General features: G+C 42.1%; 1 protein-coding gene across 2 annotated transcripts in view; it reads left to right on the top strand.

Annotated features, from left to right (window-relative positions):
* Positions 1-26,132, top strand: part of LOC105831284 (serine/threonine-protein kinase dyf-5) — an 81,039-nt gene that overhangs the window by 8,539 nt on the left and 46,368 nt on the right. For both annotated transcript variants that reach the window (XM_012671299.3, XM_028189740.2), the window contains exon 5: positions 1,474-1,821. In XM_012671299.3, coding sequence (XP_012526753.1) covers positions 1,474-1,821 — 348 coding nt within the window. The remainder of the gene's footprint in view (positions 1-1,473; positions 1,822-26,132) is intronic.

The raw sequence follows: 26,132 nt of genomic DNA, 5'->3' as shown, positions 1-26,132 counted from the left end.
AATATTGTAATATTTGAAAATGGTACATAAATATTTTATTAATATTGTAATTGTAACTTTGCATGTGAAATATTTTAAAAATAAAACTGCACCATATTTTTATAATAATGTAAATGCAATATTTCTGAAATCTTTGAGAGAAGATAAAAAAGATTGCTTTCATATTTGTATGGCTCTGTAATATTACAAAAAAAATGTGACAAATACATGATTACAAAAATATTTCTGGAAAATTATAAAGTAATATTAATATTTTTTACACAATGAATATTTCTGCAAAATATCAAACGCAACATTGCATTTAAATTATTTCTAAAAAATTTCTGAACGACTGTGTAAGTAATAAAAATTTAAATTGCTGAACAAGAATTTCTGCAATACTGCATAAAAAATATTGCAAATATAATAATTCAGAAACATTTCTGAATGTTTAAAATTGACATAAAAACATATTCTTTATATAATTATATAGTTAATAATGATAACATTAAACTATTAAAGTATACATGAAATAAACAATAAAACAAATACCTTATTTTAATGTGCAGATATTATTTTATTTAATATTTTATAAATATTTAATACTTTATTGCAATATTTATTGAGATATTACCTTTTCAAACTTATAGTTTCCTCGATGTGTTCTCATTCATATAAGTTAAAAAAATTACTTAGTAAACCTTTATTAACATAATCAATGTATTAAATATTTTTTAAATATATTTATTTTAAAACTGTTGTATTACATAAAAATAAGATTGCTTACATTAAAAAAATATTATTGTAATACAATAATAATAATTGAAATAAGACCGATAAAACTGTCAAAAATAAATGTACAAATAAGATCGCCTATATTGATCCATAACAGATCTTGGTGCTAAAAAATTTTGGTATAATTTTTATTATTTCTAACTCATATATATGAACTGTGCGCCTTTTATCGGTCTTGAAACAGTCACTAAATATGGACTGACAAGAATGCGACATAGTTCATAAAAAATAGTAAAAATTACACAAATTATTCAGTACCAAAACCCGCTGTAAACCAATATAGGCAATTTCATTTTTATCTTCACATTTAACAATTTCATCGATCCTGTTTTAATTATTATTATATTACAATAATATTTTTAAGTGTATCTGCAATTTCTTGGATAAAATGTATTTAAGATATTTTCTGAAATGTTTCTGCTATCTGCATAGATATGTTTCAGAAATATTTCAGTAATATTATCGAAATATTACTAAAATCTTTCAAAAAGATTGCACTTGAAATGATCGCGGACATTGAAACATTGCAGAAGTGTTGCAGAAATACTTCTGTGATATTGCTGTATACAGCGTAACATTTCAAATAAAATATTTTAGAAACATTACATGCCGAGTGGGTAATGTTCCCTAATATTTTTGGCTCAATACTCAAATCTATTTAATTAATTCTATTGAATTTGTTGATAAATATCTGTACAGGTATCGGGCACCGGAAGTGCTGCTACATTCCACGACTTACAACAGTCCGATTGACATTTGGGCAGTCGGCTGTATAATGGCCGAGCTATATACATTCAGACCTTTATTTCCTGGCAAAAGTGAGATTGACGAAATATTTAAAATATGTTCTGTAATCGGAACACCTGATAAAGAAGATTGGCCAGAGGGGTATCAATTGGCTACAGCTATGAATTTTAAATTCCCAAATTTTACGCGTACATCATTGACTGTGTTGATACCAAATGCCAGTCAAGAGGCGGTCATTCTTATGGAAGATATGTTACAGTGGAATCCTATAAAAAGACCAACGGCGCAACAAGCGCTTAGGTATGTCAATTTTTATAAATAATGTAAAATAAGAATAATAATTAAGTTCAAAAGATTGTTTGTCTCTTTCTGAGGTAACACTGTTGTTTTTATGTGAACGTTAATGAGTATATATTGCACTAATTACTACATACGTATTAATTAAACAAGCACATGTTTTGTTCCTAATTCACACGGGTTGCACACTTTTTAGTGCATACTTTAATAAAAATATTTGCATCTCCTTTAAATTCTCGTTAAAAGATGTCAATCGTTAATTGATTAAACAATTAATTTTTTTATCTCACTCAATTTATATGAGATCTTTAATAAATTATGTAATTAACAAGCAGTAGAAGAGATAATTTTTCTGAATGTAAAGCAAATATTTTGTTATTATTAATGCAAACTTTTTGAGAAAAATCATTTTCAAGAGCAACTCACACACACACACACACACACACACACACACACACGCGCGCGCACACAGAGTAATAAACCTCCGCATAATATTCATACCATCATATAGCCCATGAAAATCAAAGACAAAAAGCTCAAAGTTTTCAGAAAGCTGTCAATGAAATATGAAATATTAAAAAAAAAAATTTTAGATATGTTTTAAGCCTTCGGCACACGATACGATTTTTCATGCTAGATCGCATACGAGGCGTCTTACTACGTATCCTCATTGGCTTGTGATTGGCTTGTGAGTTGACATAATCATCCGAGCCAATCAAGACACACATTAAGATGCCTCGTATGCGATTTAGCATGAAAAATCGTATTGTGTGCCGAAGGCTTTAGATATGTTTTAAATATATGAAATGTTCGCTTTCATGTAATGTCAAAAATATATTTGAAATATTTCTGACATTATATCTGAAATATTTCTGAAAAGTTTCAAAAATATATTTCCTGTATATTTTTGAAACTTTTCAGAGATATTTCAAATAGAGGAAAGAAGGGAGTTATGAACCACCATTTTGTTTTATTTAAATAACTCAGTAAAAATTTGTGTGACACAATTCTTGTTGGTACAAGTTTATTACCCATAAAGTTCTATCAATCATGTTATAAGTAGAAGTTGTTTGGAAACACGTAACGTACATAATTAACAATTTATTAAAAAGAGAAAAAAGATTGCGGTTATGGAACCTGTAGGGAGATATAGAACATTACTAACGAATATACATAAAATTATTTTTATTCACAAAAAATTAATGTTCTTTGGCGGTTCTTACATATCAGTATGACAGAAGTATCAATATCTTGTACATAGTATCACATAGATTCTAATACTGTTTTTGAGCGGATGTCCACTCGAATATTCACGTAGATTTCATAAAAGAATCAAAAATATAAATATAAAAACCTTTGGTTTTTGCGATTTTGCGTATCATGGAAATACCATAAAAATATTATAACAAATAAAATATTAGCTAAGTATTGTAAAAATATTGTCAAAAATATTACGAAGAAAGAGATTATGGGACTCAGACTTGCGACAATTGCAAGAGTCCAATTCAGGAGTAATCCTGAACGCGAGCAATATAATTTTACACATCAAATGCATGCACACATTATGTCAAACACATTATATGCAATTACGTTATTTAAAAGCTACATTCAACTCCTTCAAATTATATAAATGTTAAAAAATTAACACCCGGCATATTTCTCAAAATAAAGTAAAGAATAGACACCTATATGACTTGCAATACTGAAATTCAGCTTTTATGACAACAAAACAAACACTGATGACTATACCCACACGAATTTTGTAAGGTTCTCGAAAACTCAGCAAAACAAACTCCCTGGGAGCTTGTTTTGTCAAATTTTGTAACCTCCTCGGGAGCTCAGCAAAATGAACTCCCTGGGATCTTGTTTTGTCGAATTTTGTAAGGTTCTCGGAAACTCAGCAAAACGGACTCCCTGGGAGCTTGTTTTGTCGAATTTTGTAAGCTCCTCGGGAGCTCAGCAAAATGAACTCCCTGGGAGCTTAATCGGAGCTTTGTGCTGTATGGGTAGTGATCATGTTATAATATCTAAACAATATGTAAAGAAGTAATTCGGACAGTTATCCCCACAACTCAACACAAAGTATACGAGATATCGTGAATTTCATAACCTTACATTTAGTCCATAACCGCCTTCTCTCCTTCTGACATTATATGAAAGCGGACATTTCATGTATTTGAAACATATCTGAAACACGCAACTGAAATATTTTTAAAAAATATTTTATATTTTATTGACAGCTTTCTGAAACTTTCGGTGCTGTGTAAAAACGCCCCAATAAAACAGTACGTGATATCCATGTTAATGCTACATGGATCGGCATCGTGAAATCTACGTGAATATTCGAGTGGACATCCGCTCAAAAACAGTATTAGAATCTATGTGAATGCGATTATAGATTCGACGTAGAAACGTAAAATTTTACGAATTTTAGAAACATCCTCGTAAAATATACGTACTCTCTAAATTTCTTGGAATAAAACTCCAAAAGAATGGAATTTTACTCTAAATGATAGTGAAATACGACCACTCGAAATAGAGTAACCCTTACTTTATATAAGAATGAATTTTTTGCTCAATAAGTGATCTCTTTATTTGACTAGAGTGAAGGTCACTTTTCATGTAGCAAATCATTCACTCAATTAAAATGAGTAAATTATAAAAGTATTATGTGGTGGTCTTCTGTCACATCGGGATGAAAACTAATTATTGCTTGTCTTAATCGTGCTGCGGGTGGTCTTTATATAGCGCGTCGAGTGCACTTTACTCCCGAGAGAGTTACGCCGCCTGTCGACGGCGCTATGCATTAACTGGCGGACGAGCGCGCGGCGTTTCTCGAAATATCCATGTAAATTCTCTGTAAATATTTCTTAACAGATATATCCAGAGAAAATTTAATAGATATTTTGAAGATAAAAGAATTCGATGCAATTATGAAAAAAGAACATTGCAACCACATGGATAACTTGTGGAAAAATTTGCATCCACGTAATCTATGTAAATCACGTGGATTTTACGTGGATGTCACGTAATTGTTTTATTGGGGCGGTCACTCATCCAAGTTTCAATCATCGTCGACGTTGCTCGACCGTCGATGATCGTTCGATGATCGTACGCAACGAGTGATAACAATCCACGAATACTTTATGTTTATGCATACATAAATTCGTTATAAATCATTTCAATAAATGTTGTCAGGAGGACGAAATATGTATAATTAATTTATATTTTTATAAATATGTAACCGTGAATTTTCTATCGTAATGTGCTACGGATAGCCGCGGTTAATTCAGGGTTCGGGCGGCGGGCTGGTTGAATGAATGATGTAGGCAAGCGGTATACGTTTAGACAATTAATATTTATTCTACTAAATCCTGGCTAATATATACAAAGTCCCTACTCTAGTACTTACAACTAATGTCTCGCTATGCGAGTCGCGGGTGATCGGTTATGGCGACGTGTGTCGCGGGGCGCATGTGCGCGTCGAGTATTCGGTGCCGGATTGGCTGCGGCGGGCGTACGGCCCGTGTGTCGGTCGGTGCGTCGATCGGCGTTAGCGGCCGGTCTTACGGATTACAGTACTCGTGGCGGTGTAATCGCGGCGGTGTAATGCGTGGCGGCGTTCGTGTCGGTTGCGGTGGTAGCCGGATTGGCTGCGGCGTTACGGTCGCGGCTGCGCGGTACGGTGCGGCGTTCGCATTTGCCGAGTCGGTCGGTGCGGCGTCACGATTGGCCGCGGCGGTGCGCGACTGCGCGGTACGGTGCGGAGCTCGGCTCGACAGCCACGGTGATCAGCTGTTCGACGATCAGCTGTTATTATCGTCGAGGATCATCCCGCGTGGATGATCCTCCGCGTCGGCGGTTTCCCCTCAGTACGGGGTCCCCGTGTGCGGTCGGGATCGGTAGCTCACTACGCGTACCGGGATCCGGGTGACGAGCGGGGCGGTGTTCTGCCACTCACTACGTGGCGCGAGGAAGCGCTCAGTACGCGCTAGTGCGGGAAGCCGGGTTTTAGGTTAAGTTCGGCACTCAGTGCGTGCTCTGGGTGCTCAGCTCAATTCGCTGAGTGGATCGGTCGGCTCAATACGCTAGACCGGGGAGATCTGCTTTCTTATCACCAGCGGAGGGCTTTTATAGCCCCCGTTTGGTGACAAGAGGAGCGGAGGTGTGCGGGGAGAACGAGATAAGCGGAGGGGACTACACGAGGTAGGAGGGTAACGGCCTCGTATCCGTATGCCTTAACGTGGCGGAGGAACGGCTCGTTACACCTCCCCCTCGGCAGACCCCGTCTCTATTTACAAAGAAAAACGGATGCTTTATTTAATGTACCAGGACCCGTCTTGCTGGTGCTTCACCACGACTCTGAATCCGCGGACCTGGTGGCGGTAACGCTGTCCCGGCTGTATCCGGTCCCAAGGGATGGTTTGCAGGACGTCTCCAGGGATGACGGATCGGCCGGCGGATGGCGAAGTCGGCGGCGTTGACGTCACGGTCGCTGGTGATGGCGGTGTCGGCGGTGGCTGGGTGGAGTACCCGGTCGGCGTCGGTATCGGCTGTGGCCGGGTGAAATACCCGGGTGAGGCGGGCGGCGTCGGCGGTGGCGTTGGCAGCGGCGGCTGCGCCAGTTCTGCGGTGGCGGTCTCGGTAGCGGCGGATGGTGGTCGGGCCGGTGGAGGCGGTGCGGCGACCTGTCGATGCGTCTCGACGGCGGAGGATGGCGGCGCGGGCGCTGGCATTGCCGCTGGTGGCGGTGCGGCCGGTGTTGGTGGAGTCGCGGCGGCGGGGCCCGCGATACGGAGCGACGCGATGTCGGGCATCGGCCCGGGTGTCGTACGTCCCTCTGGTGCGGCGGTTGGCTCACCGTTATCGTCGTCGTCGTCGTCTAGATCCGACAGTGTGGACCCGAATGTCGCGAGCAATATGTTCCGCCCGTTGTCGGTGGCCGGCGGTGTCTCGGCGTATAAGCGCTCTTGGCGCGAGCGCGTGGTTCGCTGGCGGGCTACTGCCGGTCGGCGCGGTCCGGATGACGGTGACGGGAGCGGTGCCGGAGCTGGTGCGGCGGTGCTGTGCGGCTCGTTCTTGCGCCGTTGGTCGCGCGCTGATGTCCGGACGGAGGCCTCGAACGGTCGGCTGCTCGTCGGGATTCGAGGAGGTCCGGCGATGGCACGGGCGAGGCGGTCTCGAAGAGAGCTCTTTGCTTTCGGCATCCTGCTGCTGCTATCGATCACTCTCTGATCTGGCGGGCTCATCGCTCCTTCTTATACCCTCCGTTTTTGTTGTTATTCGGTGTCCGGACTCTCCTTCAGATCCTTTACGTGTACGGCTCCTATAATTCTGTTGTTGTTGTCGCGAAGTCGCACGATGACAGGTGACATGTGGCGGTCGACCGTGTATGGCCCGGTGTATCGAGGCGCCAGTTTTCCCGCGAAGTTTTCCTGCGCGTTGGAGAGCGGATGTTCGCGGCGATAGACTTGCTGGCCGATCTCGGGTCTCCAGTCGCGTCTTCGCAGGTTGTAGTATCGGGCTTGCCTTGCGGTTGCTTCTTCCTGGCGGCGTGTGGCGATTTCGAATCGGTCGCGCAATTTTTGAATTTGTTGCGCCCGCGCGGTAGGTCGGCCGGCTGGCAGGTCCTCCTCCAGGGTTTGTTCGGTCCGGGCTCGTAGCGTGCCGGGTGCGGTAAGTTCGTGGCCATATGTGAGCATCGCTGGTGTATACCCGGTGCTTTCATGAACGGCGGTGTTGGCGGCGAACGTTAGTTGTGGTAGATGGCGGTCCCAGTGGCGGTGGTTTTGGTCGACGAATTGCGCGACCATCGTTTTGAGCGTTCTATTGGCTCGCTCGACCGGATTGCATTGCGGCGAGTATGGCGGCGTTTTTCGATGTTCGATGCCGGCTTGCGCGAGTAGGTCCGTGAATTCGCGGCTGATGAACTGGCGGCCGTTGTCTGTGATGATCCGGCGGGGGCATCCGTGTTGTAGTATGACTTCCTTTTCGACGGCCCTTGTCACGGCGGCGGCGGTGGCTTGCCGTAGTGGCTTCGTTGTTAGCCATTTTGTAAAAATGTCCTGGCACACTAGGATCCAGGTGTGGCCTTCGGAGGATCTTGGTAGCGGTCCTATGAGGTCGATGGCTATGACCACGTTAGGTGCATCCACACTGGCGTGGTGCATGCGTCCGGCCGTTTGTTGTTGCGATGGTTTATGCTCCCGGCAGTTCGCGCAGCGGCGGACGTATTGTGTTGCCTGTCGAAACATTCCTGGCCAGTAGTATTTTTGTGCCAGTCGGGCCAGCGTCTTCGCGATTCCCAGGTGGCCGGCGGTAGGGGCGTCGTGACACTCCTTCAGGACTTCTTGTCTTTGTTGTTGCGGTATGCAGAGCTTCCATGCGGTCGGTTCGTCATTGTCATCGGTGGAATGGCGCTCGTGGAAGTGGCGGTACAGGTTGCCATTCTGTATTGAGTAGTCTGGCAGCTTCTCTGGTTTTTCCCGAACGGTCTGCATCGTACGCTGGTGCCACTTGCAAGTCGGTGTCACGGCTGCCAGTGCTTGTCCGGTGTTGTCGTTTTCCTCTTCATCCTCCCCCTCCTCTAGGGGCTGACGTGACAAGGCGTCGGGCACGTAATTTAGGGCGCCTCTCCGGTACTCTACCTCGAAGTCGTGTTGTTGTAGGGCCACCGCCCATCGTGCCAGGCGGCCGGTCGGGTTTTCTAGCGAGCGGAGCCAGCGGAGAGAGAAGTGGTCGGTGATGACACGGAACCGGTATCCTTCCAGGTACGGCCGCATTTTCTCTATGCCCCATACGACCGCGAGGCACTCTTTCTCGGTTGCGGAATAGTGCTTCTCAGGCTGTCTCAGTGCTCTGCTTGCATATGCGACCACGCGCTCCTGTCCCTCGATCGTCTGTGTTAGGACTGCCCCTAGTCCTGCGTCGCTGGCGTCCGTCTGCAGAACGAAAGTGGCCGAGAAGTCCGGGCAATGGAGTACTGGTGCGGAGGCGAGGCTGTTCCGTATGTCTTCGAAGGCCCGTTGCTGGCTGGCGGTCCACTCCCATCGCCTGTTTTTCCGGAGGAGGTCGTTTAACGGTGCGGCCAGTGTTGCTATGCCGGGAATGAAGCGGCGGTACCAGGAAGTCATTCCTAGAAATCGTCGGAGGGCCGGCAGGGAGGCGGGCGGCGGGATCTCCATGATGGCCTTTACCTTGTCAGGATCGGTTCTTAGTCCCTCCTGGTCGACGACGTGTCCGAGATACTTTAGGCTGGGCCGCGCGAAGTGGCACTTGTCCGTGTTGATCTTCAGGTTTGCGTCTAGTAACCGTTGTAGTACCTCGCGGAGATTGCGGAGGTGTTCGTTAAATGTCCTTCCGAGCACCACTATGTCGTCGAGGTAGGCGAAAGCTCGCGGCTCCATGTCCGGGCCGATAACGCGGTCCAGCAGTCGCTGGAATGTAGCTGGTGCGGCGTGGAGTCCGAAGGGCATCACTGTGAAACGGAACTGCCCCCTCCCTGGTATGGCGAAGGCGGTCATCGGTCGGCTGTCCGGGTGCAGGGCGACTTGCCAGTAGCCGTTCTTGAGATCGATGGTTGATAAGAAACGGGCTTCTCGTAGTTGGTCGAGAATGTGTTGCACTGGTGGTAGCGGGTAGGCATCTCGTACCGTGACTTCGTTGACCTTACGAAAGTCAATGCAGAAGCGGTACCGTCCGTCTTTCTTCTTTGCCAAGACCACGCCGGAATTCCAGGGACTGCTGGTAGGCTCGATGTGTCCTTCGTGCAGCATCTCGTCGATCTCTTTGTCAACGATCCCCTGTAGAGCGGGGTTAAACGTTCGGTATCGCTGCCGTATTGGTTCCTGGTCACTTTTTAGGCGGATGCGGTGTTCGGTGAGCGGCGTGGTGCCCCTTAGTTGTGTGAATTTCGGCAAGAACTCGTCCAGCAGTGCTTGTAGTTCCGCGTTTTGTTCATCGGAGCAGGCGGTGAGTCCGGTGGTTGGTTCAGCGGTAGATGTCTCGGCGGGTCGTAAGGCGGCGATCGTAGGGAGGCTCCAGCGGAACCCGGCTTTGTGCAGCAGATGGACGCCGGCGATCACGGTGGAGGTCAGCCCTGGCAGCACATGGAAAGTCTGCAGTCCGTGATAGTGCCCCAGGCGTATGTGGACGCGCATTTCCTCGTTGATCTGGCCGGTTCGTCCGTCGGCCAGTTGTACGGCGGCGGCGATGCGGCGGACCTGAGCGTAGGGTCGTATGCGCTCGGCGGTATCCTCGGCCACGTACGACAGAATTGCGCCGCAGTCTAGTAGAGCGTCGTGTTGCTGCCCGGCGATCTCGATGGTCCCCCAGGGTCGCGGATCGGTCTGTTTGTCTCGGGGGCTAATGCTCGGTAGCTGGGCTTTTACGTGCCGGTGTCCGGGCTGGCGGTAGACCGGGAGGCCCCCTCGTTCTCCTCGGCCTGCTTGGCGTTTCCCGGCGTGCCGTGGCAGTTCCGGGTGAGTACCCCCTCTTTTCCGCACTGTGAGCAGAACAGCTTTGGGGGTCTCTTGCAGAAGCGGCGGGTGTGCCCCCGTTGTCCGCACCCCCAGCAGCACTCGCGGGAGTCGTACGCGGGGATGATGGCGGCGGCGGCGGTCTTCGGCTTCTCCTTGCCCTTCGGTGGTTGGTATTCCCGTTCGTAGCGCCTGGCGCGCTCGTAGTCATCGGTGAGCCTTAGTAGTCCCGGGAGGTCGAGGAAGTCATTGCGGCGCGCATATAGGTGGTATTCCGGCCGCAAGTTATGATAGATGCGCTCCAGGCGGTCCTCCGCGGTTATCCCTCCGTGGCGGCGCATCAGAGTCTGGAGCGCCGTCACGTACTCCCGTGCGGTCTCGTTCGGCCCCTGGGTTCGGCGGGCGATCTCGGCCTCTAGTTCGAAGCGGGTCTTGGTAGGCACGAAGTATCGCCGGAAATCTTTTTCAAAATCCGCCCAGCTCCTCCAGTCGTCCCGGTTGTTGCGGTACCAGAGTAGCGCCTGGTCTTTGAAAAGCAGCGGAAGGCACCGTTGCAATTGTGCCTGAGTCAGCCCGTAACTAAGGCGTAGATCCTCAAGACGCTCTAGGAAGGCGACGCCGTCCTTTCCGTCAAACTGGCACCCCCACTTGCGGACGGTATCGAGTAGTGCGGCGGTGTCCGAGAAGGTACCCCGGCGTCGTGTTCGGGGGGTCCCTCGGACAGTTTCGATTTCGTCTGCGCTGCTGTCGTCGGCCGTGGTCCCTCCGTCCATTATCTCCTGTTTGGCTGGTCCGCCGGTGCGGAGTTTATCGCTTGTGGTCGGCATTATCGCGGTATTTTGCCTATTCATTCAACCAGTCCCTGTTCGGGCGCCATTTTGTAACCGTGAATTTTCTATCGTAATGTGCTACGGATAGCCGCGGTTAATTCAGGGTTCGGGCGGCGGGCTGGTTGAATGAATGATGTAGGCAAGCGGTATACGTTTAGACAATTAATATTTATTCTACTAAATCCTGGCTAATATATACAAAGTCCCTACTCTAGTACTTACAACTAATGTCTCGCTATGCGAGTCGCGGGTGATCGGTTATGGCGACGTGTGTCGCGGGGCGCATGTGCGCGTCGAGTATTCGGTGCCGGATTGGCTGCGGCGGGCGTACGGCCCGTGTGTCGGTCGGTGCGTCGATCGGCGTTAGCGGCCGGTCTTACGGATTACAGTACTCGTGGCGGTGTAATCGCGGCGGTGTAATGCGTGGCGGCGTTCGTGTCGGTTGCGGTGGTAGCCGGATTGGCTGCGGCGTTACGGTCGCGGCTGCGCGGTACGGTGCGGCGTTCGCATTTGCCGAGTCGGTCGGTGCGGCGTCACGATTGGCCGCGGCGGTGCGCGACTGCGCGGTACGGTGCGGAGCTCGGCTCGACAGCCACGGTGATCAGCTGTTCGACGATCAGCTGTTATTATCGTCGAGGATCATCCCGCGTGGATGATCCTCCGCGTCGGCGGTTTCCCCTCAGTACGGGGTCCCCGTGTGCGGTCGGGATCGGTAGCTCACTACGCGTACCGGGATCCGGGTGACGAGCGGGGCGGTGTTCTGCCACTCACTACGTGGCGCGAGGAAGCGCTCAGTACGCGCTAGTGCGGGAAGCCGGGTTTTAGGTTAAGTTCGGCACTCAGTGCGTGCTCTGGGTGCTCAGCTCAATTCGCTGAGTGGATCGGTCGGCTCAATACGCTAGACCGGGGAGATCTGCTTTCTTATCACCAGCGGAGGGCTTTTATAGCCCCCGTTTGGTGACAAGAGGAGCGGAGGTGTGCGGGGAGAACGAGATAAGCGGAGGGGACTACACGAGGTAGGAGGGTAACGGCCTCGTATCCGTATGCCTTAACGTGGCGGAGGAACGGCTCGTTACAAATAAATATAAAGTTTTACAGTTTTTTATTGATTTCCGACACAGTACACTGCCAGATATCTTTTAGAAAGCTTTTTGAAAGATATTGTGCGCGCGAATGCGTTGCTGACGGCGTACGCTCGCGCTGAATGCCGGAACCGCTGAGTTGAGCGCGGAGGGCTTGTTGCGCGAATCCGGGGACTCGCTGAAGGAAAGGATAAGCATAAAAAATGTAGACCACTCAGAAGTTGTTTCATTTAATTCACAGTCACTCTTTTTATTGGTAATAACACACAAAAAAATGTCAATGTACAGCAGTGCTATAGTGACCGGGTCACGGATCGCGATAACGCTCGGGAGCGACATATCGTTTCGGATAGCCGGAAATCTTCTAGTCGAACGCTCGGTTCCTGTCTATTGTCGTCGCGACGGAAATCTTGCCGGGCGCGTGTCAAAATGCCCTAACGGGACGGAAATCTTGAGCGCGAACGAGACGGAAGGATTGATCGCGAGGCAGACGTTCGATCGCGAACGCGAGATCAATCTCGCTTCTCGGAAAGTTAGCACTATGCACTTCGCACTCGCGATCCGTGACAAATTTACAATACAAAAGAAGGAAGTCTTAAATTCAAAATGAGTTGAGTTCAAGTTCGATACTTGAAACGAGGAATACCGCCGAGTAGCGGATGTTAGAGTTTTAGAGAAGGTGAAAAGCCGAAAGAAAATTGTGAATTGCTTGGTTGGCACAAGCAGGCGCAAGACTGACGATCGGCGATCGCGCCAAGCGATCCCTAAACGCAGAAAATTATGCGGTCCTCGGATGACACGCACGGATTCACAGAGTCTCGGTTCATGCCGGGAGCGAGTGATCGCTGTGTTACTGTTCGCCGAAAGCCGTTGATACGGCACGTCGACAACGCACGAAATAAAGTAGCGAAAACTCGTGTTTAGAGCTCGAGCTCTAAACAAATATGCTGTATGGGATGTACGTCAGATCACATCAATGCAAGAAAAAAATTAATAATGTTAATAAATCAAAAGTAATAATTTAATAATATATTTTAGAAATTTTTTAATTTTTTACTTTAGAAATTAAATAAAAAATATTTGTATTAAATATTTTAATAACATTCAGGATTATTTCAATGTTGACTCATATTAAATATAACATTTTTAAAAACTTTTAATAATATTTTAAATATTACATACAAAATATTTCTGAAATATTTTGCTGAAGAAGTCGGAAATTTTAATAAAATGTTTCACAAATAATTCTGAATGATTACAATATTAATTTCAAAGATATCATTCAGATAGCTTTTAAAAATAACATTTTCGAAAACTTTTAATAATATTTTAGACATGACATACGAAATATTTTTAAAATATTTCAAAGTATTTCTGAAATATTTTACTGAAAAAGTCGAAAAAGATTTTGATGAAATGTTTCATAAATATGGTAATTATTTACAGTAGCGATTCCTCACCGATTTTGATGACCTTCAAATATGTTGTCAAGGTCATCATTCTAAACAACTTTTTCTTATACATGTTACCGCCGCTCAGCCTTAGTTTTTGTGTTATATACAAAAAATTATTAACAAAAAAATTTAATAAATGCGATACTTACAGGTAGCTCTGATAACCTTGACCATAACATGTCGTCATCACCCTCCTGAGTGACCTTGAAAAGATTTTAGCCGTCGCTTGTGATTTATTTGAAAGTTTACAACAAAAAAAGTTACACCAAAAAGTTACATCTGTCGGTGCAATAATATATGCATGTATTTATGAGGATCTTGTTTTGTGTGAATAGTTAAAAAATGATGTGATACAGCAGAGAACGCGTGGGCGGGAAAGAGGCTCCGCCCCTCCCTTCGTAGTTACACCCCCTCCCCGTAATTTTTCCTAAACTAACCCAAACATTTTAAAGTCGCTATTTGGTTAATGCAAAAACATTGGAAACGAACAGCGTGGAAAGTCGCAAACCTATGTGGTATTGTACAAGTGTGGATGTCGTTTACCTTACGTAAGGCACTGATATCATGTATCGTATTTATGAAACGTAAAGTAAACGACGTCCACACTTGTACAGTACCACATAGGTTTGCGACTTCCCACGCTGTTCGTTTTCAATGTTTTTGCATTAACCAAATAGCGACTTTAAAATGTTTGGGTTAGGTTTAGGTTAGGAAAAATTACGGGAAGGGTGTACAGTCCGTTCTCTACATAACCCTTTGCGAATTTCCATGCTTTAAATTTTAAGAATAATAATATTTATTAAACTTTTTCGTCAACTTTAACTGTTAATATCTCCCTTTGCGGGGCAGAGCGACGCTTTTTTCTGCCAGATTCGTTCGTTTTGTGCGGTGAGGAATGAGTTCTCCTTAAGTATTATTAAAACGTTCTAATGCAAATTAAAAAAGTATCGTATTTATTAAACTATTGTGTTAATAATTTTTTGTGTACAACTCAAAAACTAAGGCCGAGCGGTGGTAACATGTATAGGGAAAAGTTGTTTAGAATGATGACTTTGACAACCTATTTAAAGGTCATCAAAATCGGTGAGGAATCGCTAATGTGAATAAATACTAAATTATTTCAAAAAAATGGCAAAAAAAATTAGTAGTTACATATTTTTTGGGCTTCCCCAATTGATTATCGTTGTCGGAGTCACAACAAAGCTGTTTACCAAGAAAGTTATGAAAAAATATCAAAATTCGGAAAAGTACCTATTGTAAATAATTACCAAATTTCTTTTAAAAGAATAGAACAAACGGATATGCGTTTGTATGTACATATGTCTTTCGTCATTTGTGGCCCGAACTTAATGTTAAAATGGTCTCACTTTATTCTAAATTTTACAAGGATTGTTGCCATGGGTTTGGTTTTTCCATATGGCTGTTTTAAAAATAAATGGCGTTACTTTAAGAAATGTAGGTCCTAAAATGAAACAATCTGTATATGGATTCATAGATTTGGATTATCATTATAGAGGGGTTTCCAAATATGATATTTATTCATAAAAGTTTAAGGTTTTGGTTAAACCAAAAACAGAATTTGTTTCTTTTTAGGACGTACATTTCTAAAAGATCCCTCAGTTATTTATGAAACACCCTGTATATGAAAAGTTTTTGGTTTTGGATTAACCATAAACAGAAACGTCCTAAAATGAAATAACAAAGCATGATGAGAAAAAACGAAAAAATTAATAAAGAAAGACGCGAAAAATTACGACAAAGGCTATTACGTAAGAATGAGAGTTCAGGGGAAAGGAAAAAAGATTCGATTTGAATGTAATTAGAAATATCAAAAAAAGAGCAAAAAAAATGACGAGGAAAGGGAAAAAAGAATAAAAATAGATGCATATAAACATGCACAAGTAAGAAGGAAAGAAAATTATGAAGAACGGACAAAAAAATACGAAGTAAATGCACTTAGAATTAATAAAATAAGAGCTAAAGAAAATGTGAAAGCAAAAATCCAAAGATATAAGAAAGATGCACAAAAAAGGCAGAAAAAAGAAAAAAAGAAAAAGAAATAAATTATCACAGAGTATTAATAGCAAAGGGCGAAGAAATAAATGTGCCAGTTCATACACTAGGACAAATAAATATTGAATCTCAATTTTGTAAATCAATAAACTTTGTAAGTGAAAAACCAAAAAATGGAAAATTTACATATTGTTGCCAAAAGGGCAAAGTACAAATTAAATCAATAAAATGTCAAGAATATCTTAAACAATTATACATGGGAAATAATAATGAATCAAAAAAATTCAAAGAAAAAATACAATCATTTAACAGTGCATTAGCAATGGCTTTAATGGGTGCCCCGGGAAATAGAAATCCAATAAATGTAGTGAACCATATTGTTTCAAGATACATGGGCAATATTATCATTTGACAACCACAGCAATGCGCCCTGCGGAAGGACAAACATCGCGCTATGCACAGCTTTATTTTTTAGATGTAGAAGAAGCAGTGAAACAAATACTAGACTGGGCAGAAATACCAGACGAGGAAAGATATCCTGAACTGAATGCAAAATTATTAAAACATATGATTCATGGACCATGAAGTAAAAAATACAAGATGTATCCATGCACAGGGAAAGATGGAAAATGTTCAAAGGCTTTCCAAAGGGATGGAGTGAAGAAACAAATGTGAATGTAAATGGATATCCAATATATCAACGGAGGAATTTGGGAAAAAAATATATCGTAAGAGGGCAGGAAGTAGATAATCGTTGGGTGGTACCATATTTAATTATATTCACCATATTTAATTATGAAATATGATCGATATATTAATTTAGAAATATGTTCATTAATAAAAAGTGTAAAATACATATATAAATATATTCATAAAGGTTGCGTTACACAGATATTCCTTATCATTATGTATTTGATAAAAAAGAAACAAAGTGGAATACACGGAAAAATAGCGGAGAGAAAATAATTGCAAGACTATATACAAGTAAGTATTAAAAATTTGGAAAGGTTTTATATGCGTCTACTACTACTACACTTAAGAGGAGCAAAAAGTTTTGAGGATATACAAACAATAAATGGAGAACGGTATGAGACATTTAAGGAAGCAGCAATTGCAAAACAATTAGTTAAAACAGAAGATCTATGGAAAAAACATTAGAGGAGGCTATAAAAACAAAAATGCCAGAACAAATAAGAGAATTATTTGTATACATATGCATATATGGAAATATACAATTATATTAAAAATGTGGAATAAATACAACGATTAAATGTTGGAGGACTATAAACAAAAAAATATTGTCAATCTTAAAAATATGGCTTCAAACCAAATACACTGGCGCAAAAAAAAATTTTGAGACAAAAATTTTGACCGATTTTTAGGCAATTTTCAAAGTAATGCAACTTTGCGAAAAATCATCCAAATTACATGTACTGTTTTTTAAATTAAAGGGCAAAGACTCTACTTTAAGAATCCCAAGGCGAAAGTTTGATTTGTTAATTGTGAACCTTTTGTATCGCATGAAAACCAAACATGTCTTTTTTAATTAAAAAAAGTAATTAAATCTTAAATTTTTTTTGCAATTTATAGTAAAATGGTCAGCCAAATACCAAAAGGGAGCGTCCCGTTTGCTCACGTCAATATTGGCCACGTCAATATTGACCACAATCTCGATTGATCACGGAGTGGATTAGCCACGTCAATATTGGCCACGCGTGATATTGCCCACGTCAATAATGGCCACGTCAATATTGGCCACGCGTTAATATTATTGTATATGGGTTTGCGACTTGAACGGGGTGGGTGCGGGAGGAGGGCCAAAGGCCCCCCTTGCACCCCCCGCGTGTGTGTGTGTGTGTGTGTGTGTGTGCAAAGCATTTCTCTGTACCACATGGGTTTGCGACTTTCCACGCTAAGCAAAAAAAAATTGATTAATATTGACATGGACAATAATGACGTGGCAATATTGACGCGTGGCCAATAATGACGTGGTCAAAATTGACGCGTGGCCAATAGTGACGTGGTCAATATTGACGCGTGGGCAATACTGACGCGTGGCCAATATTGACGCGTGGCCAATAAAGACGTGGCTAATACTGACGCGTGGCCAATATTGACGCGTGGCCAATAAAGACGTGGCTAATACTGACGCGTGGCCAATAATGACGTGGCTGATAATGACGCGTGGCCAATATTGACGCGTGGCCAATAATGACGCGTGGCCAATGTTGACGCGTGGCCAATATTGACGTGGCCAATGTTGACGCGTGGCCAATATTGACGTGGCCATTATTGACGTGGCCAATATTGACGCGTGGCCATTATTGACGTGGGAAATATTGACGTGGCCAATATTGACGCGTGACCAATATTGACGTGGCTAATCCACCCCGTGGTCAATCGGGATTGTGGTCAATATTGACGTGGCCAATATTGACGTGGCCAATCGGGACCATGACCAAACGGGTGCCACTCATATCAGAAGAGGTACATATCCGGCATTGTATCGTTTTTGAGTTTCACAAAGGTAGTAACGCAACAGTTGCTACCAAAAATATTTGCGATGTTTATTTAAGTGCATTAGACGTTTGTAAATGCCAAAGGTGGTTTTCTAAGTTCAAATCCGGTAATTTTGATCTTTTCGACTCTTATCGGATGATGTCCAAAATACCATCTCCAGATATTTTGCTCAAAAACCAATTGATTTTTATCGATCCGGCATTAAAAATTTGCACACTAGATGGCAAAAGGTTGTTGATAACGAGGGTGATTACATCATTGATTAAAAATAAAGATTTATCTGTTTGAATTTAATATAAAAAAACGACATTACTTTCCGGTCCCCCTAATAGTTGTAAAGAATGTATGATTTACCTAATCCGACGCCTATAAATAATTATGAAACAGAATGTAATGTAGAAGAAGAAAGAAAACGAGAAGATTATTTATTAACAACATTAAATACAGAGCAAAAACAGATATACGAACAAATTATAAAAGCATTAGATAATGAAAATGAAACGGAAAGATTATTTTTTATTGATGAATTTGCAGGGAGTGGAAAAACATGCCTATTTAATACATTTATGAGTGTAATATGAGGAAGAAACGAGAAAATTTTATTATGTGTTTCAACAGAAATAGCAGCTACACTACTTAAAGGAGGAAAACATATCATTTCATGTCTAAATTAACAATACCCATAGATGAAGGGGCCAAATTAAATATAAGAGAAAACACGGAGGCAGCAAGAAAACTGATCTCAACAAACTAATTATATGGGATGAAGTGAGTATGACAGTAGGGCACACACGCTTTAACAGCAGTGGATAAACTATTAAGGGATTTGATGAAAAACTAAAAACCATTTGGAGGAAAAGTAATTTTATTTGCTGGGGATTTTAGACAAAATCTATCAGTAATGCTTCATGCAAATAAAACAGTTATAAAAGAATCGACTGTAAAATATAATCCACTATGGAAGTATGTAAGAGAAGTTAAACTAAAGCAAAATATGAGAACAGGAAAAGAAAAAGAATTTGCAAAATAGTTGATGGAACTAGGAGATGGAAAATACGGATTATCAAATACGGATGGACTACAAACAGGATACAGGACAGGATACAATTGAAATCCCACTAAATTTTGTAATAAAGAAATCCCTTATAAATGAGATATTTAGTGAAAGAATTACCACGGATAAAAAATAATTTAGATAGAGCGATATTGTTTCAAAAAAATGAAGATACCCACCAAACACCAAGTTACATGTAACGTTCCTGTTAGTTGTAATTTCCTACTCAACAATGTAATTGTAATATAACACACGTGTTATATTACAATTACATTGTTGAGTGGGAAATTACAACTAACAAGCACGTTACATGTAACTTTGTGTTTGCTGGGTACTTTCAAAATAAATGACAAAATACTAGAAAAAATAGAAGGAGAAAAAAAAGAATATCTATCAATTGACACAATTATAAGCAGGGTTGGGTCATTTAACCATTTTAAAAGTTTTCTACATTTTCATGTAGAAAACTGTATAATACGTATGAAAACGTAGGAAACGTATTATACACCATAACCAATTGCGTTGCTCAATTCAGCGGCCCAGAGCAATACAATTAGTTTAAACTTTATGGTTATAGAAAGACAAAAAAATGATATTATAACCTCTAAAAATCAAGTTTGTCTTTGTGTTACATTTACATCATAATTCAGCCTTTGTAAAAATGTTACATTAACTAACATTTATATCTGGTAAGAACATCCCAAACTTGTAGTTGTAGCTCTTACCTGTAGTCCCTTAACCTACTTTCAGCAAATCGGCACTGTGCCGTATAATTTTTTTGCAGTAATTGTAATGTGCAAAAAGCTTCTGGCCTTCATAATACTTTACAAAATTACCTTCCTCCCAAAATTTAGGACACGGTCTGCCTCCACGATTCATATTTTACAACTAATAAAGAACTCCGCACAAAATATACGGAAATTCGGTCCCGGTCAATTTCGATGAAACTTTGTTATTCTGCACTTCAAGTTATGCTGATCAAAAGTGATCATTGACATGATCCGATCCTATGAGCCATTTTTGAGACAGAAAAGTTCAAAGTCTCAGAAAACGCAGCCGACAGCTCATATACCTTAACGGCTTGTGTTGCTTTAAGTTGCTGTTATTGGTACATATGTCTTTGTGTGAGTGCGTGTATATGTACGGCTGTGTGTATAAATGTGTATATGCACGTGTGTGTACGTGTGCATGTGCAAGCGTTACCCGTTCTTAGCGCGCGCGCGTGTGTGTGTGGGTGTGTGTGTATGTGTGTGTGTGTGGCGTAGCCCTGTTTGTGGCAACTTATCAAGAGTCTACTGTACTTATTCGTATTGTACATGTCCATGTGTCCACGAGTTATTGTTGTGTCAGATATTTCAGAGTCTAATGACTATTAAGACAATTTGAAATTGATTCCTTCTTATTATAGCTCTCAATTCTCAGCATTGACTAGCTACTTGCGAATTAATCAAACCACGAACGTATTACTTTATTCCGCTGTACGGCGAAATCTATTCAACTTGTGATAATTAAGAGTTTCACAGATAGCTGCTTTTAGCACCCAAATAATCTATTTGTATTTAGACTGCTTGTTCTATTTATCTTTGAAAATCTATCATCTTAGGGTAACATTTACATCCTCATAGATTTATGAAGATTTATCAATATCATTCTTTTTTTACGTAAGCAGACGAGTCTTATATAAGATCGTTTAAGAGACCCTGCAGTCATGTTTCGTCGGCAATTCTGGTGTTACATTTGCAATGCAGCTGGTAATCCCCAACAACTGCATCGAATAACTGGAGAACAGAATGTGTAAAAACATGAAATCGCTATCACGAGAAGAGATGCTAACAATCTTCCACCTCTTGAGATAAATGATGAAACAAGATTATGTCTGAATTGTGATCAGTCGGTATTGAACGAGATAGCTGCAATCGAAGCTGATCTAGCTGTGCTGCAATTAAATGTTATCACAAACAAGGAGTAGTTCTTGTTTGATATGCAATGCCGTGGGAAACATGCGCAGGCTATCAATAGCATGTCGCGTAAACATTTTCCTGGTACAAAACATCTACGTACCAGAAAAGAGTGAGTCCCAGATGCGCACAGTAATAAACGGACACAGCAAGCTGAGTGAAACGAACACAGTAACAAACGGACACAGACCAAACGGACACAGTAATAAGCGGACACAGTGCGAAACGGACACAGTAACAAACGGACACAGACCAAATGCGCACAGAGCGAAACGGACACAGACCAAATGCGCACAGAGCGAAACGGACACAGACCAAATGCGCACACTGCACATGCGCACGGACCAAATGCATACACGGAAAGTCGCAAACCCATGTGATGCAGTGAATGCTTTGCACGCACACACACACACACACACACGCGGGGGGTGCAAGGGGGGCCTTTGGCCCCCCTCCCGCACCCACCCCGTCCAAGTCGCTAACCTATGTGGACTTTACTCTGCTTGCAATGTACATGGATTGCATTTGGTCCGTGCGCACGTGCAGTGTGCGCATGTGCAGTGTGCGCATTTGGTCTGTGTGCATTTGGTCCGTGTGCATTTGGTCTGTGTCCGTTTCGCACTGTGTCCGTTTTGTTCTGTGCGCATTTGGTCTGTGTCCGTTTGTTACTGTGTCCGTTTTGTACTGTGTCCGTTTCGCTCTGTGCGCATTTGGTCTATGTTGGTTTGTTACTGTGTCCGTTTGTTACTGTGTTCGTTTATTACTGTGTCCGTTTGGTCTGTGTCCGTTTGTTACTGTGTCCGTTTATTACTGTGCGCATCTGGGACGCTCCCCCAGAAAATGTTAGGGCTTGTGCTTATCATTTTGATGCAGAAAATCTCTTTCCAAGGTTGTTGCTTGCTGGGTTGAAATCGGTAAACAGGCCATATGTGATCAAAGGGCCGCAGCTACAAGTCTTTCTTCAGCAACTTCGTAATGTTGCCAAAAATCAAAATAAATTTGAAAGCGAAAGCAGTTTTTCTGAGAATGAATTTAAATGCATTTCATCCGTGAACAAGGATCAATTCTTAGAACTTTTTACGTACTGCAACAGAGTCTCATGTAGAAGAGGTTATCGATATATACAGAAGAAAGATTTGTTGATGTTCCTCTGTAAGCTAAGACAAGGATTATCTGATGATTTTTTGAAAGTTATATTTGATTACACGACAAGACAAGCTGTGAGTTTAGCGGTGGCGATTGTCAGAAAATCTTTGCTCCACAGATTCGTTCCACAGAATTCCAAGCCATAACAAGGCCAGTGTTTATTGAAAGACACGTTACTGAATTTTCTAATGAGCTCTACAATTCACCGGAAATACCACGAGCCATTGTAGCAGTCGATGTCACGTACGGGTACATGCAAAAGAGCAAGAATTTCCGAATTTTGCGTCAGTTATTTTCTCTGCATAAGCACAGACATTTGATAAAGCCGACCGTCATCGTTGGACCGGACGGTTATATATTAACTGTTTTAGGGCCTTACTTTTCGGATTATCGAAATAATGCAGCTATCCTTCAGAGAGAGTTTGAAAAAGATGCTCGAATCGTGAGGGAATGGTTTCAAAATGGAGATATTTTTTTGGTTGATTGAGGGTATCGGGATATTGTACCATGGTTAGAGCAAGTAGGCATCAATTGCTGGATGCCAGCGCTACTGGAACCTGGCTGTTCAAGATTCTATGTTCTATGGAACTTTATTTAGCACTGGGATTTACGTATTTTCTTCGTACGCTACTGTCAACGACTTACGAATTTCTCGCGCGAGGACAGCAGTGTATGGAGCCCCGAAGCGCCCCCGAAACCGTCGAGATAACTCCGAATCTCCGCGTGGAAGAAAATCGGCGTCAGTCACTATGGAATGTACCTTCGTAATAACGACACGTGCTACCTTACTGTACTGATTCGATATCGCTTAATTGTTTCGGTGAACTGTTGTGTGAAACTTTGAACACGAGATCTCCGGCCCGGAGCATTAAAAGAACGAAGAACGCTGATACCTCCTGAGAGTTGTGAAGCGTTAATCAGAATTAATTTAGTGAATAAAGGAAGGAAGCCGAAAATAAGTAATTCTCTCTCTCTTTTCCTCATTTGTTGTCCTACTGTTTCCGAGAACAAGTTCGATCTTTTATTAGTGCTTAAACTAAACACTGGCCAACATCAACTAACCACTGAAGATGCAAATATGACTCGAAAGATCACTAAAAATAGGTGGGTTGCTGAGGTACGTAATGGTCACTTTTGTTCGATTTTTAAATTCTTCTCTGCAACAATCATTATGCCACATATACATCATCTTTATGATTTTTATTTAATTGCTGCTGCAATAATCAATAAATATCATCCATCACTTATTATGGAACAAGCTTCTGCTGAAGCAGCAAGAGAGATGATTGAAAGAAGCCTCAACGTTGCCAAACATTGTTAAAGCGTAGAAGGTGACAATCTTCGATTTAAGCGAGGTCAGTGGGTGAGAATGGATGAAAACGCAGTACTTGACTTTCCGATCCTAACTTTAGATGATGTGTATGATCTTACGATTGGTATATATCAAGTGAACCTTGTTCCTTCATATATACAGGACAAAGTAGATAGAGGAGATGGGGAATTACAGTTAGATCAAGCATTCAACGAAACAGGTTTCATTCGAGTAAGGGTATATTCCAGGTTTCGTCGTGCAACGAATCATCAGGTTTTTATTGCGTACATAAATGATGAGGCTATTGATGAAAATGAAGAGCCAATATTAGGGTATTACTGCACCTGCCAGTCTGGAGCTTGAACCCTAGGAACTTGCTTTACGTTACCAGTATTGTGTGGTATTTAGGTTATGCTCAGCATCGACCTAACGTCAAGTATCCTGACAGAAGTTTACTTAATATAATAGTGAATGTGAATGATCCATATGAAGAAAACGAAGACGAGAATTTGCAGAATGATTGAACCTATGGAGTAATGAGATTTTTATCGTGTTAAGCAATTGTTGTAAAACAGATAAAAGAAAATGGTACAGAGGATGGAAATATCTTACAAGGGAACGGATAGAACTGTCCCTCACCGATTTTAATGAACTTTGGATATGTTGTAGAACATAAAAAAATATTACACTCATATTTTTTTTTATCTGCGTATCTCGACGTTTAGGGTTTGAAACCATCTCTCAAAAATAATTTTTATTTTTTCGTTTTTTGCGAATATCTTTGAAAATATAAGGTTTATGAAAAAATGTTCTATACAAAAATTTTATGGCATTTTATACTCTTTACAATAGTATATCTATATTTTTACAAAATTTCAAACTTTTTAATTTATCCCACCCCCACCCCTTTTTTTCAACATTTTAAATATTTTGTAAGAACAAAAATTAAAGAGCATTAAAAGCCGAATCCACCCATATATAATAACATATGGGTTCCATCATTCTCAATTATTAGCAAAACGAGATAGTAATTTCGCTCTATAGGTGCCGCGCTAGAAGTAGTGTTGCGTTATTTCTTTAGTCGCGTCACACTCAATAACTGTCTCTTCTGCGTATATTTTTATATTAAAACATAAAAATGGATTAATCTTAATTATATAATACGCAACGTATTACACGATATAAAGCATAAATGCATATATACAGGGTGTCTGGTATTTTTTTATGGGATTTTTATGAGCAGGTAGAGCGCATGAAACTGAACAGAATAGTCCTTACCTATTTTCCATTTTCGCAATAGTTAACAAGTTAGTGACTAGTAAAATTTTCTGTATTAGCCCGGCCTACTGGCAAATGCAAGCGCGTCGAGCGCCCCGCCGTAGCGGCCGCCCCTTTCCAGCGCTTGAACCTTGAGATTGCTAGGGGCGCGGGGGGAATTGTTACAACAAGCGACAATGGCTACGCACAAGCGTAACGCTAAATTCTCCCTTCGAGTTATGATAGTTCCTTACCTTTTTTAATAAAAATAAAATTTTTTAACGACAAAAAGTATGTGTGTACGTGTACATACATGTGTACAAAAAATATCAGTTTTAATGCTTAAAGAAGTGATTACTAAATTTATTTTTTTAATAAATAACAATTATTTTTAATAAAAAATATTTCTTTGATGATAGTCTTAAACGTCGTAAACGGTCATTATAAATTTTAAAAAAAGCTGTTATCATATGCTCGAAACAAAATTTATGCTTCTTCAAAAAATATTAGAAAATTTTATCGATTAAAATGGAAATGACAACCAAATAAAATGTTTGTTTTAACTTTATATTCTTAATTAAAAATTAAATAACTAGGATATTTATATTTTTAATAAAATTAATCCTTGTACATACATACGCGAGCTAAAGAATAATCACTTTGTGACAGGAAAATGAGCGGGCAAAAAGCAGCAAAACCGATAGGGTAACCGATACCCCCGATGCCGTGCTTGTCGCGCTCGAATCTCGGCCACACGCTATCGCGAGAAAGTGCTGGGCGCCAGACGCGCTCGACGACGCGTCAATTCGCGAAAATCGTTACGCCAAGGTGTCCTCGATCCTCGCGCGACAATCTCGACCAGCTCTGCCTAACGGTAGAGGGGCGGGGTAGATCGTAAGGGAGCAGGCGGCGGCAGAAACACGAAGGGGTGGACGACACACCAGAAAATTAGACTCCGAGCTTAACAAATAACGACTTTATTAAAAATAAGTGCCAGAGAGGAACAATAATATCACGGGACGCGGCATGCGGCGTTCCGACCATGCGGCGCCCCGGCACGAATTAAACCAAAAAGAAACGCGAACGAGGCGCGGGAAGCGCCCGCGGTAGGCACGCGGCCGACAAGGACGGGCGGCGGAATCTTCCGCGCACAATGAATTTCGGGCGTTCGAACGTGCCGACACTCCCGGCAACTATAGAACACGATCGCG

This window comes from Monomorium pharaonis, chromosome 3 (genome assembly GCF_013373865.1).
Source record: "Monomorium pharaonis isolate MP-MQ-018 chromosome 3, ASM1337386v2, whole genome shotgun sequence".
Classification (NCBI taxonomy): domain Eukaryota; kingdom Metazoa; phylum Arthropoda; class Insecta; order Hymenoptera; family Formicidae; genus Monomorium; species Monomorium pharaonis.
This window is presented reverse-complemented; position numbering and strand designations above follow the sequence as displayed.